The sequence below is a fragment of the Felis catus genome, chromosome B3 (assembly GCF_018350175.1).
Source record: "Felis catus isolate Fca126 chromosome B3, F.catus_Fca126_mat1.0, whole genome shotgun sequence".
NCBI classification, from domain to species: Eukaryota; Metazoa; Chordata; class Mammalia; order Carnivora; family Felidae; genus Felis; species Felis catus.
The window spans coordinates 18,477,581-18,492,542 of record NC_058373.1 but is presented as its reverse complement, the minus strand read 5'-3'; the positions used below and the strand labels follow the sequence as shown (position 1 = coordinate 18,492,542).

Here is a 14,962-nt window from a genome sequence, read left to right as displayed (position 1 = left end):
CTCTGCAGCACACAGGACATGGAAGGAGTGACCAACCTCAGGACTCAGGGAGCCTTCCAGAAGTGGGGCTGGCATGCCAGCCTGGGGTAGGACTTCAAACTGCAGTAGTACTTGTGGAAAATTTGGATTTAGTAACTTTTTTTTCGTCCAGCTCTTATTGTATCTCCCTTTTGGCTTGTGTTATCAGCAACACATTTCTGAGGCTTTTTACATAACCATTGCCTTCAGTATTGCTTTGAGACAGAGCTGTTCTCCAAACACTCAGTGGGTGCCCAGTGGAGGGAGAGGATCAAAACAGCCTTCCCAGCACTTAATACGGACCACCGCCAGTTGAAGAAAAATGGCAAAGCCTTGAGTGCAGGAGCAGTGCTGTCTTCTGAGGGACTCAGACCTTGCCTGTGTTTTCCTTCCAGGGGAAGGAAGCTGGGCATTGGCTCGTTTGTCCTGCAGACGCTTGAGTAATTCTGCTGCAAAATGTAGTTGATGCTTAAGTGTAGCCAGGGAGGTAACAGATGCTAGAACCAGACAGCTGTTTCATTTTCCTTGTTCTTTGCCCCGGACAGTGGCTTTCCACTGCTGTTTGATCTGCTTTGGTTTGGTTTTGAGGGTTTTTTTGTTCATTCTGTTTTGCTTTCCCATCTGACTTTATTTCCCTCTTTTTTTCCCCCCTATAAAAATTTATTCTTTCCCAATTTACCAAAAAGTTTAAAATCCAGGACAGGATAAAATCCTGTGTATTACAAACACAATTCTCCCTTATCCCTCTTATCCAGGAGTTGGTCTTGAGCAGAGTGTCCTGCTTTCGGGTGCAGGAGCAGGGAAAACCTGTGTGCCCCCGCCCCTGATGTGGCTTCAGTGGCTGTACGTTTCCTTTGAGCCAAGACTACGTTGCCTGGCAATGCTTGCAAATGCAACATTGTGGGCAGAGGTCCCAGAGCATTCCATTCTCCTGCAAACACAAGACGATGATGGGCATTCCTGCCTGGTTGGTGCAGAGGATGCGAGGTTGCAGGGGGAGGAAGCAGAAGAGGAAATTGGGAGCCATCAAGAGACAGTATCATAACCAGTGAATAACAAGTATGTGTTGTAGGGCCAGGAGATGTCCCAGCTCTGCAATCCCAGTCTGCAAAATGTGACTTATGACAGTTTCTGTCTCTCAAGGTTGATGTGAGTAGTAATGAAGTACTTAGCTTAATGCCTGATCTCCGTAAGTGCTTAGAATACGACAGCTCTTCCCTCACACTATCAAAGCTGTGCATTCCCTCACTAGTGAATGTATTTGTTCATTCATTCATGCGTTCATTTGCTCATTCAGCAAAGCTTTTTTGGGGTATGTTCAACGTGCTTCCAGACATGTGCCAGCTAATGCAATGAGGAGGCACTAAAACACAGCCGGTGCCCCCCAGGAGATCGTGATGGAGGGGAACCAAGTGGGTAGGAGGTGAGACACGTAGGGTGGTCACTCAGCAGTTGAGTGTGGAATGCGTATTGAACCCAGATGGGTGCTTGCTGGTTGGAATAGAGGAGAGGAGGGAAGACTTCACAAAGATGGGGCTCCTGGATTTGGCCTTGAAGAATACAAAGGATGATTTCATGGCTCTCCCTTATTTACTTCACTTCTGGTTCCTTCCCCGGACTGAGCTGTGTGAGGGCAGGCAGCAGGTGATGCTTACTGTTCACTTCTCCAGCGTGGCATGGTGCAGTCTGCAAGGAGGTGGGCCTGGACGAGGGGCCGGGAGGGCTCTCCCAGCAGAAGCAGCAGCCTGGGCAGGGGCACAGAGGAGCTGTGGGATGTGGGTAGTCAGGTGCAGTTAGCGCAGGGGTGCATGGAGGCAGCAGGCAGAGGAGAGGGGCAGGAACGAAGTGAAGAGTGGGACTATGTCGTACGGGTTTTCAGTGAGTCCCAAAGGGAGTGGCGGGATGGGTTCAGTTGAGATCTGTGTCTTCAAAAAGATTTTGCAGCCATATTGAGCCCAAGGAAGACTGCATTCACAAGACCTGCAGGAAATGACTGCATTTGTCCAGATGAGAGAGGACGAGGACTTGAATGAGGCAGTGGCATTGAAGATGAAAAGAAAGAATTCACTCTGGAAAAGCCACATTGCCAATCTTTGAATTTGTCTCATCAGTGCTTTGTAAATAGGCATGTGGGTACTAGATAATTATAGCAAAGACCATCTCTACCACAGATGCTTGGTTATCAGTGTGACTTGGGAGTGAATTTGTTTTCTGAATAAGAAATCTATGCACAAGGTGTGAAATTCAAAATTTGTATGTTTGCATATTTGCTTTCCCCTTTTTCATACAAATATTAGCATCCTACCATACTGTTGCATATCTTTTTTTCCTCTTAACTACGCTTTAGAGTTGTTCAGTACCAGTGTAAATAGAGTTGCCTCATCCTTCCCCCCCCCCCACCTTTACTACAGATTGTGTTATTTTTTTAACTTTTTGTTGGGAGGTAGCTTTAGACTTAAGAAGAGTTACAAAACTAGTTCAGAAAGCATATGCCTTTCCCCCAGCTTCCTTCTGTGTCAGCATCTTACAGAATCATAGAATCATTATCAAAACCAGGTTGTTAATCCCAGTACAATGTTATTCACTAAAGTGCACGCAGATTTCACTGCTTTTCCCACCAATGTCCTTCTTTCTGTACCGGCATCCTGTTTTGCATTTAGCTGTCCTGTCTCTCGGTCTCCTCTGGTCTATGGTAGTTCCTTGGTCTCTGTCTCTCATGACCTCATCACTTGAACAGTACTAGTCAATTACGTTTGCAATTTGGGTTTATCTGATGTTTCCTCATGATGATATTGAGGCGATGCATTATTGGGAAGGGGCCCACCATACATCTTATGGCAGTGGTGCCCCCTTATCTGCAGTTTTGCTTTCCATGGTTTCAGTTACCCACAGTCAACCGCGGTCTGAAGCGGATGACCCTTCTGACATGTGGTCAGAAGGGCACCCGTAGCCTCTCATCATGTCACAATGCCCACATCATGAAGTGATGATGTTCCTTTATCTCATCACGTGGGCATTTTATCATCTCACATCCATCACATGAAGAAGAAGGGTGAGTACAATAAGATATTTTGAGAGAGAGAGGCTACATTCACATAACTTTTATTACAGTATATTTTTATAATTGTTCTGTTTTGCTAATGTTTTCTCTCTCTTACTGTGCCTAATTTATAAATTAAGCTTTGTCATAGGGATGTACATACGGGAAATAACAATATATATAAGGGTCCATAGGGTTAGTATTGTCCATAGTTTCAGGCATCCACTGGGGGTCATGGAACACATCCCCTATGGATAAAGGGGGACTGCCATACTGGTGATGTTAACCTTGCTCACCTGGCTAAGGTGTTTTGGAGGATTCTCCACTGTAACTTACTTTTTTTTTTTTTTTGTCATTACCAGTGAGTTTATCTGTAGTTTCCTGACCTCAGCACTCTTGACATCTGGGCCAGACCATTCTTTGCGGTGGGGCTTATGCACTATAGGATATTTAGCAACGTCATTAGCCTCTTCCACTATAAGTCAGGGGCCTCCCCTAGTTGTGACAACCAAAAAATGTCTTCACACATTGTCAAATATCTTGCAGGGGAGCAAAATCACCCCTAATTGAGAACCATTAATCTACAATATAAATGCCTACAAGTGGATAAAAGGCTATTTTTGCATGTATGTAATTTTTGGAGTTTTATTCACCTATGTATAACACAACATGAAACACAGAAAAGTTCAAATCCTAAGTGTACAGTTACATTCTTTTGTGTGTGTGTGTGTGTGTGTGTGTGTGTGTGTGTGTGTGTGTGTGTGTGTTTATAAACTGAACGCACTGGTATAACCTACACATCAAGAAATACAGCATTTCTGGGACACCTGGGTGACTCAGTTGGTTAAGCATCTGTTGATTTTGGCTCAGGTCATGATCTCATAGTTTGTGGGATTGAGCCCCCATTGGGCTCTGCGCTGATGTTGCGGAGCCTGCTTGGGATTCTTTCTTTGCCTCTCTCTCTGCGCCTCCCTAACTCATGCTCACATATATGCTCGCTCTCTCTCAAAAGAAATAAACATTAAAAAAATAAATACAGCATTTCTTCAATTCCAGAAGCTTCCCTAAAGTTCCCTTCTACTCTGTAACCCTCAGCAATAATCACTCTTTCCTTTTTTTTTAATTTTTTAATGTTTTTATTCATTTGTGAGAGACAGAGAGAGAGAGAGTGCTAGCGGGGGAGGGGCAGAGAGAGAGGGAGACACAGAATCTGAAGGAGACTCCAGGCTCTGAGCTGTCAACACAGAGCCGGATGCGGGGCTCAAATCCACACACTGTGAGATCATGACTTGGGCTGAAATCAGACACTTAACTGACTGAGCCACCCAGGTACCCTCACTGTTTTTCTTTGTGACCCCACAGATTAATTTTGCCTGTCTTTGAACTCTAGATGAAATTATGTACATGCCTCAGTCCTTGATAGATATTGTCAGATTGCTCTCCAAAGAGGCTTCTCTATTTACACTCTCATAAACAACATATGGAAGTGCCTGTTTTCCCATATCTGCTTAGCCTCTCAGGTCTTTGCCAATCTGAGCATTTAGGAAATGAGTCTTGCAGGTTAAATGACACTTTCTTTATTGATGCGTTTGAGCATTTTTTTCATATATTAAAAAACCAGTTGGGTTGTCTTTTCTGTGGACTGTCTTTTTAAATCTTTTGGATTATTGATTTTTTTTTTAGTGATTTGTTGGAAATTTTATAGATTAAGGAAATTGGCCCTTTAGATGAAATATGAGTTACAGATTTTTTTTGATGTTTGTTTTTTATTTTTTTAAAATCATTTTATGTCAAGCAGAAGTATATGTGTGTGTGTGTGCTGTGTGTGTGTGTGTATGTCTGTGTGTATGTAAAGTCAAATATATCAATATCTTTAGTCTTCTGGCTTTTATGTCATGGTTTGAAAGGTCTTTCCCATTCCTAAATTGTAAATAAACTTAATTTGTATCGTATCTTCTAGTACTTTTATGATTTCATTTTTATGTTTAAATCCTTAATACAGCAATCATTTATTTTAGTGTAAGGTGTGAGGTAGGGATCCAACCTCAGTTGGTTTCCAGATGGCCCCTCAGGTGGCTCCATACCGTTTACTGATTAATTCATATCTCCCCATAAATTCTAAATGCCATCTTTATAATACATTATACTTCTTTATTTCTCATTTAAAAAATATATTTCTGGATTTCCCAGCCTGTTCCACTGATATAATCATGTACGTCTTAATATTTACATGGCCATTATTTTATATTTTAATGCACTAACCATATGCTTTTTCACAGTTTTCCAGGCTATTATTTGTTTGTTTCTTCATATGGTCTTTAGAATCTGCTTGTTTAGTTCCAAATTATGTTGGTATTTTAAATTCAATTATATTACTTTAGAGACTAACTCAGGGAAAAATAATACCTTTATACTTTTGAGTTTTCCTACATAGTATTTCTTTACATCCATTCAAGACATCCTCCCTCCCTCAAGGAAATTTAAAATTTTTCTTTATGTATATTTTGTAAGTTTTTTAATATATTTATTTCTATAGTATATTTTTTCTATTTTAATGGTGTCTTTTATTCCATTATATCTTTTATTTTATTTTTTATTTTTTTAAATTTACATCCAAATTAGTTATCATATAGCGCAACAATGATTTCAGGAGTAGATTCCTTAGTGCCCCTTACCCATTTAGCCCATCCCCCCTCCCACAACCCCTCCCGTAACCCTCAGTTTGTTCTCCATATTTATGAGCCTCTTCTGTTTTGTCCCCTTCCCTGTTTTTATATTATTTTTGTTTCCCTTCCCTTAGGTTCATCTGTTTTGTCTCTTAAAGTCCTCATATGAGTGAAGTCATATGATTTTTGTCTTCCTCTGACTAATTTCGCTTAGCATAATACCCTCCAGTTCCATCCATGTAGTTGCAAATGGCAAGATTTCATTCTTTTTGATTGCTGAGTAATACTCTGTTGTGTGTGTATACACACACACACACACACACACACACACACACACACACCACATCTTCTTTATCCGTTCATCCATTGATGGACACTTGGGATCTTTCTGTACTTTGGCTATTGTCGATAGTGCTGCTATAAACACGGAGGTGCATGTGTCCCTTCGAAACAGCACACCTGTATCCTGTGGATAAATACCTAGTAGTGCAATTGCTGGGTCGTAGGGTAGTTCTAGTTTTAGTTTTTTGAGGAACCTCCATACTGTTTTCCAGAGTGGCTGCACCAGCTTGCAATCCCATATTCCATTATATCTTTAAAACTGGTTGTATTTGATATTTATAAAGAACTTTGATTACTGTATTTTCATTTTATGTCCAGCCATCTGACTGAATTCTTCTAGAGATTATAATAGTTCTTTAATTGAGTCATTTGGGTTTTTAGTTATATAATTCTATATTAGCCCCTAATTCTCTCTCTCATCTAAAATAAAAAGTGTGATAATATCCATTCTTTTCTCATCTAAAATAAAAACAGTGTAATAATATACATTCTATACATCAGAAGCATTAATGAGAAATTCTTCTGATGTTTCTCCATGAGATAGGTATTTATCAAGTGAATAAAGTATCCATTTATTTATATTGTTAAGACTTTAATAAGAGGTTATGATTAAATTTTAGTAAATGTCTTCTCTGCATCCATAATGAGGAATGGATGAGTTCTGTCTTTGAATTATTAATGTGGCAAATTATATTAGCAGATTTTCTAATATTAAACCATCTTCAGGTTCTCAGAGTAAGGCTTTCTTGGTCATGGTGCATCCTTCACTTTTATTTAGGGTTTTTACAGTAGCGTTCATAAATGAGTTTGGTATGAAGCTTTTCTCCTTTCCTGCCCTGTTCAGTTTGGTTTCAAAGTCATATTGATTAATACAAAGAATAAGGAAAGCTTTCCCTCCTTTTGTATGCCATTAAACAGTTTGAATGCATTGGTATTATCTGTTTCTTAAAGATTAAATAGAGTCCCCCTATGGAAAATACTGCTAAGAAACCATCTGGGCCAGAGGTTTTCAGAAAGGGTAGCTCATTGGCAAGCTTCCCTAGGTCTTCTGTATTAACTAGTCTGTATACATTTTTAGGCTATTCTCAACAATAGATCTATTAATTTATATGCTGTTAGGAAATCATCTCATCTTAAGCTTATGTAATAGAATTGAGCTCAGTGATCACTGATTATTTTTTTAATTTCCTTTACATTTTGATTATTTTCTTTCCTTCTTTCTTTCCTCCTTTCCTTTCTTTTCTCTCTCTTTCTTTTCTTTCTTTCCTTCTTTCTTTCTTTCTTTCTTTCTTTCTTTCTTTCTTTCTTTCTTTCTTTCTTTCTTTCTTTCTTTCTTTCTTTTTCTGTTATTCCTGCTTTCTCCCCTTTTTCTTAAATAGATTAACTAGTGGTTTATCCCATTTATTTTTCCCCCAAAGAGCCAACTCCTATTTGCCTATTGTTTTTCTTCTTCCTAAATAATAAATTTCTCCTTTCCTCATCATTAATTTATTCTGCTTTCTTATAGATTTATATTTTTCCCCTTTCAAACTTTTTCAAATGGATACTTAATTTATTTTCCTTCTTGTCTATGAGTATTTGAGACTCTTCTTTCATTTGTCATGATATCTAGCACTTCACCTTCATTATTTTCTTTATCATTTGCAACTTTCATTATGACTTTCCCATTAGCCCAAGAATTGTTTCAAATGACATCCTGTGATTTTTGCTGCATTATATGGATGCAAAGCAAGCTGGTAGTTTCATCAAATGTACAAGAAGAGGGTGTTACACTTACAGTATGAGTAGCAGGAGGAGGGGTTGTTGGGCTGTAATAGAAGACTGCCCCCCACTAAGTACGGGAACTCATTATTCTATATGATACATGTTCTATGTCAGCTATTTTCTTCTCAAATACTTCCTCTCTCCCATTCTTTCTATTCTCTCCTTCTGGGACTATGATTAGACACATACATCAGTATTTTTCTTTCTTATCTCTTAACCCATTTTTTTTTTTTTTTTAGTATTTCCCAATTCCTTTTCTCTCCATACTGTACTGTGTATAATTTATTCACATCTATTTTCCAGTCACTCATTCTGTCTTTCAATGATGTCAGAATCTACTGCTTTTCTTCAACAATTATACATTCAGTTTTTAAAAGGTTCTTTCGGGGCGCCTGGGTGGCGCAGTCGGTTAAGCGTCCGACTTCAGCCAGGTCACGATCTCGCGGTCTGTGAGTTCGAGCCCCGCGTCAGGCTCTGGGCTGATGGCTCAGAGCCTGGAGCCTGTTTCCGATTCTGTGTCTCCCTCTCTCTCTGCCCCTTCCCCGTTCATGCTCTGTCTCTCTCTGTCCCAAAAATAAATAAAAAACGTTGAAAAAAATTTTAAAAAAATAAAATAAAATAAAAGGTTCTTTCTAGTTTCTTTTTCAGATTAGCCTGGTCATACTCAATAGTATCTTCCTGTATGTGATCTCATCTTCTAGTTCTTTAAACATTTTATAGATATTCTATATTCTGTATCTGATCATTCTGTTATCTAAACACTTTGAAAGTTTAAGTCTTGTGTTTGTGTCTTCCGCCAGCTGTCATTCATGTTTCCATGTTTCATTGTAAGTTTACTTTTATTGACTACCACCGTGGAATTGTGAGAGGCTGAATGGTGATTTGCTTTCCTTCAGAGAGAATTTATATTTGTCTCAACCAAAGCCGGGGATGTCACCAATCCTTCCAGATTCCAGACTTACTCTCCCAGCTGTAGTATCAAGATCATTGCTGGCCCTCAAGGGAATGCACGTCTTCTATGTGCTTACCCCCAGATTGGACTATGTTGTATGTATGTACAGATATAGCTATGTGTGTATTTTGTGTTTGCTTTCTTGAATAGTTCCTTTACTTCTGGTGAGCGCAGCAATAAGGATGATATTTTATTACAATACCTCACTGCTTTTGTAATGGATGAGCAGCCCTGCCTCCCACAGACTACTTGGTCTGACATTTGCTGGAAGCAAAAGGTGCCTTAGGCCAACTTCTATCTATTTTACTGTATCCTAATTCCTTGAGCATGATAAAATAGATGAATTTCTACCTTCAAACCCCTTCTTTCCATTCCCTCTACCCCCCAATTTAATTATTTTCTTAGTGGTTAACATTTTACCTTTAAAAGCTCTTATATCTCAGTTACTATATTTATCTGTTATGTTTTGTTACTCTCCCAGCCAAAAACGATAAAGAAATTGATGTATATGGACAATCTCATAAAACCTTCTTTTCTAGCCTGTTCTTATACCTATATTATTTCTGCCTCATCTTAGCTTATAGCCTCTGCATTCTGTTGTCTAACTTCAGTCCCCACGTTTCAGTCAATGTCTTTGATCCAAGTTCACTTCTAATCCTTGGGTTTTCCCCTCATTTCTCTGCTCACTGAATTTCATCCTTTAGTATTGTCTCCCAAAAAAGATCCAGCTCTTTATAGGTTTGAAAATAATTTTCTGTTACCTAAATATTTGGGCAACACTTCAGTTGCTAGAAGTTGCTTGGGTTACATTTTCTTTCCTTGTGTCTTTCTGAGCATTGTTCCATTGCCTTCCAGCATTGAGGGCTGCCATGGAGAAATCTGCATGTAGCCTGATACCTTTTCCCATTATCAGTGACTTGGTCTTTTTGCCTGGCTGCCTAAAATATTTTTTGCTTTATCTCTGAAATCCAGTAACTTTTATCAGGACATGCCTCCGTGTTCATGATTCTTCACCATTTTCCCTGGAACAAGGCTTTGCTTTTCAATCTGAGACTGAGGTATTCTTTCATTTCAGGATAGGGTCTTGAATTTATATACATTTTTTAATGTTTATTTATTTTTTGAGAGAGAGAGAGACAGCATGAGCAAGGGAGGGGCAGAGAGAGACGGAGACAAAGAAGCCCAAGCAGGCTCCACACTGTTAGCACAGAGCCCTACACGGGGCTTGAACTCACAAACCACGAGATCATGACCTAAGCCGAAGTCAGATTCTTAACCAACTGAGCCACCTAGGCACCCCTTGAATTTATATTCAAATACCTTTTCTGTTACATTACTTTGGTTCTCTCCTTTAGGAGAGACCAGCCAGCTGTGATGGTTAATATTTTATCTCATTTGACCTGACCATCATTTCCCTGAGTTCTTATGTATTTTCCTTTTGCAAGTGCAAAAAGTGAAAAACCAGGGGTGCCTGCATGGCTCGGTCAGTTGAGCGTCAAACTCTGGATTTCAGCTCAGGTCATGATTTCACAGTTCATGGGTTTGAACCCTGTGTCAGGCTCTGTGCTGACAGTGTGGAGCCTACTTGGAATTCTCTCTCCCTCTCCCTCTGCCCCTCCCCTACTTGCTCTCTCTCTTTCAAAATAAATAAATAAACTTAAAAAACAAGAAACAAAACCAAAAAAAATGCAATTACTTTGTTCTTAAAAAATAATAATGCACATGTGCTTGCACATTTTTAGCCATTTTATGATCATTTTATCCAGTGAGTGAATATTCTTCACATGCTTTCTCCTTCCCGTAACTTCTCCCTTTTTGTACTAATTAGTACAGATCCTGTGATGATTCTTTCTATGTATTGTTCACCTCTGAGTTATTCCTGGACCAGCTATAGATAGGATGTTCATTTTGGAGAGTGTCAGGGCTATTTCCAGGCGAGCAGGCATTCTCCTTATGAGACCAGTGTGTGTGTCCTGACCTAAAGAGACCAGCAGTTGCAAGACTATCCACCATGCAGTCTTTCTCCTGCTCCGAGGAATGGCTCCCCCCACACGTGGTCTATCCTTGTACTTTCCTTGTGAAGCCCTGATTTTCCCGCTTCTACCTTGTGATAGGTTGGTCCAGAGAATCTTCCGTTATCAGAGCATGCATTTCTCTCTTGTCTTCTCTCTTTCAGTAAGTGGTTTTACCATAAATAGTATACTAAGCATGCATAAAAAATGCACAGGTCATACATTTAGAGCTTGATTCTTTTTTAGAAAGTGAACACACATGTGGATCCACTACATAGGTCAAGGACCAGGATATGAACCTTGATAAATGAACTCCCCAGTCTGGTGCTTCTGACCAACTCAGGCCCTTGACCTCCACAAACATGTGCCTGTTCTTTGGGAAGAAGGAAAAAAATAGAGAAAGCCCTGCCCTACCTGCCTTCCACAGCTGTCCTCAGGATGACAGAAGTTAGAGGACTTTGTCCTACAGATGGCAGAGCACTAGGTCATTTGGAAAGCATGACATGAATGCCAGCTAGCTCACAGGCATCACAGTGACAAGCATTAATGCAGTCCATACCATTTGTCCTGTACTCACAAGGAATCACAGAAGGGTGATTGCTTAGCTTGGGCACACACGGCAGTGCTGGTGGCTGAGCTGGGATCAGAGGCTGCAGCTCTAAAGTTGCCTTTTCTGCTCAACTCCCTTGTCTTTGTTTTTAAACTAAACACAGAAAGGTATCCACTATCCTGACTCACAGAAAACGATAATTTTATCTTATTTGTTTTTAAACCTCATAAAAATGGGATACACACATTTCTGTCCGATGCATACGTCAGAGTGGAATTGTTGAGTGTTAGAATGTGCATGTCTTCAGTGTTAGTAAGTACTGCCAAAGAGTTTTCCAGAGTTGTTGAACCAAGTTAGAAGCTCAGCATCAGTTTTAGAGCATTCATATCATACCACATCCTTGCCAACACTTTGTATCCTCTGTCTCTGTCATTCTAGCCATTCTAGTGCATGTGTAGAGGTACCAAGTGGTAGTGGCTGATGAAATTAAGCACCTGCTCATATGTTTATTGGCCATCCTTATGTTTTGTTGTTTTTTTTTTAAGTGATCTCTACACCCAACGTAGGGCTCAAATTCACAACCCCAACATCAAGAGTCACACGCTCCACCAATTGAGCCAGCTAGTCACCCCTTCCTTAAGTTTAAATGCCCTTGTTTGTAAAGTGTCTGTTCAAGTTTTTTGCCCATTTTTCTACTGGGCTATTTTCTTAATTGTCTGTGGGAGCTTTCGTGTTTTTACAGATATTCTTCATACAAATCCTTTGTTGGCTCCATGCATTATAAGTATCTCCCTTTTATTGCAAATATCCTCTCTCACTTTCTTATGGTTGTCTCTTGATACACAGAAGTTCTTCATTTTAACATGATATAATTCATTTCTTTTGGCCTTTATGGTTACTACTTTTTGTGTTCTTGAAAGTCTTTGCCAGACTCATCTCCTTTTCTTTGATGGCTAGAAAAGTTTTATGGGAATGCATGGTCTATAAAGCGCATAACAAACCGTTCACACCGCCTTCCTCCTCTCCCTCTTGATGGGACAGGTGTGTCTCCTAATCCCAAGCACTCCTACCCATAAATTACCTGCCGGGTCAGCCTTGTTCTCATGAACACATGTCCACGCGCTGACACCACACTCTCGAAGAGCTCCGAGGTCAAGGTGCATGGAATCAAACATTTAATGAGGTGCAGTCTGTCTTTATGGGACCAGCTGGGGTTGTGCTCAGAGTTCTCATCTTTTTACCGTTCCGCTGAGAATTGAACAATAATGGGAACACAGGGGTTTTCCTGAACCCACGGGCACACTATTCCCCTTGAATCATCAATTTCTTTAAGGGCACGGAGTGGCTTTGACACACTTGAAAAAATGAGCAAGAGCTTGTGCTCTGTGAGCTCTTTGTCAAAGCCCCTCCAGCCCTGTTTTCCTTCCCTGTTTCTCCTTTTGTCTCTTCAGCTTCTAAATATTTTTTGACTTGAGACAGCACAGTGCACACTATTCTATGCAGATGTTTGAGATTACTTGGAACAGCAGAACTCTACACGAAGCACAGCACACCCTTTGTGAGCCCCACTGTGACTATCCTGAGCAAGGACCCTTGACCCTCACCCTGCCCAAAATGTACCCGCAGGTGCCCCGGCCACGCCCGGGAGGGTGATATCTCCCTACTGCGGCTCAGGCCTTTTCCCCGTGTGCTTGGGCTTGGCATCCCAGAAGTGCTGTGTCTTTAAAAGAGCCTTCTGTACATCTGTTCTCAATTTTCAGACCACGAGGCGAGGATTTGGGTGCAAGTAGTTTATCTGGGAAGTGATCCCAGGAAGCACCGTGAGGGGGCAGGGAAGGGAGAGGGGGGTGGCAAGTCCAAAGTACACTGATGGGCAGGCGACTGCATGGACAATGGGACCATCCCACCGGGACCCTCAGAGAGAAGTGTGGTGCTGGCCTCAGAGCCATCGCACCCAAGGAGATGGGGTGTCCAGCTCCCATCCCCATGACCGAGGGTTACTCCGTGGTCAGGGGATGGCCTCCAGCAGAGAGACTGGGGAAGCAGCAGCCGGTGAATGTGCTGTCTTCTCCGAGTCCTGCAAGGGAGACTGAAGCAGCCAGGGAGGACACTGGCCATGTATCCAGCTATTTTCATAAATAGTCCCATCTTGAGCACTCTGTCTACATGCAGGTTTCCTATTAATACAAATGGGAGTCTGTTTTTAAATGCCTATTCTTAAGTAGAATTATTTCAATTATTTGTGCAGTTAAGAAATTCTTTAGGTGAAACACTATAAGAAATTAGGCATAATGCAGCTGAGCTAGAAAGCAGGTGACCACAGGGAGAATGGAAAGCCTTCTTTAACCCCTTGGGGTCTCAATTCTGGGCCTGCACAGTGGCCCCTCCAGCCTCAGCTCTGAAGCTGCCTTTTCCAGCAAGCCCTCCTTGGTGAGGTTAGGATGGAGAGATTCCTTTCCTATGCACTCGGTCTGACCCATGGGTGTCTGCCTCATACCTTCCTACATTAAATGGAAAGTATGTGTTTGTTACTGGCTCCCAGCCTGCGCCCTGCATGGGACAACTCCTAGGCCCTCAATAGCTAATGCAGGAATTGCCGAACTGAATCCCCATGAGACAAGCATGGGAAATAAAGGCACAGAATTTTGTTGAGTTAAAATGAACCAGTTGAATGATGCACATATTTTTTTTTTCTTCACATCCAGACTCATGACCCTCCTTCCCTTCATGTTTCAAATTCTCAGTCCAAACCAGTCATCAAGCCCCACCTTCCGCCCCCAGTAGTGACCTGTGTGTGGTGCTCTAGGCAGTTACCTTCCTTCCCTTGTCAGCAGCATCTGATGTGCGCTGGACTGTGGTGCCTGGTGGAAGGAGATACGTCCTGCAAGACCAAGCTGGACCCTCCCCTGGACGGCACTGAGTGTGGGGCAGACAAGGTAACCCCCGCCTCCCACTGCCCTCCCCCAGCCCCCGTCTCCTGAGCATTGGGCGTCTCTCCTGAAGGGCAGTGGTCTGTGCTTTACTCAGGAGTACCTGAAGCACCCTCTGGGCTGCCCCAGAAATGCCCATGGAGCCCACTCTGGGAAAAGAGGGGCACCCACATCACCTCTCCTTTTTCTGCTGATAAGATACAAGAACCACTTGCTATTTTTGTTCAGTCGACTCTTTCTGTCATACAAGTGAATTTACTTAAAACTTGCACGTCAATAAACCATACGTAGAAAAACAGGATCGCTTGCCATACACAAAGGGCTATCATAAAATAAATTCTATGAGAACTGTGTTGCTCACTTCTAGCTCAAGTTTAAGAGAGCAAGCCTGTAGGCCTGCTCTTCATTAACCGGAGAGATTGGTGTTGGAGAGGAGAGGTGTTCAGGGCCAGCAGCCGCAGAGTTCTCTTAGTCTTCCTGCAAGGAATGAATGAGATGCCATGGTTGGGAACCACTAAATCACCTGTCCTGCCCTGGATGTGCCACACACATTGGGAAATTTCCATTTTAGAGGATTGGCTTTCCCTTATCCTCGGAGCCAAGGTTCACCCGTGTGGAACTTACGGTGTCATCTCCGAAGCACCAAACCCAACTTTGAAGTTCAAAACCACAAAGCCAGGAGACTCAG

At 41.6% G+C, this 14,962-nt stretch overlaps 1 protein-coding gene across 6 annotated transcripts in view; it reads left to right on the top strand.

Annotated features, from left to right (window-relative positions):
* ADAMTS17 (ADAM metallopeptidase with thrombospondin type 1 motif 17) overlaps positions 1-14,962 on the top strand; it is a 346,632-nt gene that overhangs the window by 191,068 nt on the left and 140,602 nt on the right. For 4 of the 6 annotated variants that reach the window (XM_023254980.2, XM_023254978.2, XM_045058883.1 and 1 more), the window contains exon 11: positions 14,176-14,280. In XM_023254980.2, the coding sequence (XP_023110748.1) occupies positions 14,176-14,280 (105 nt within the window). The remainder of the gene's footprint in view (positions 1-14,175; positions 14,281-14,962) is intronic. The other 2 variants (XM_023254981.2, XM_023254979.2) reach the window with 1 other exon arrangement.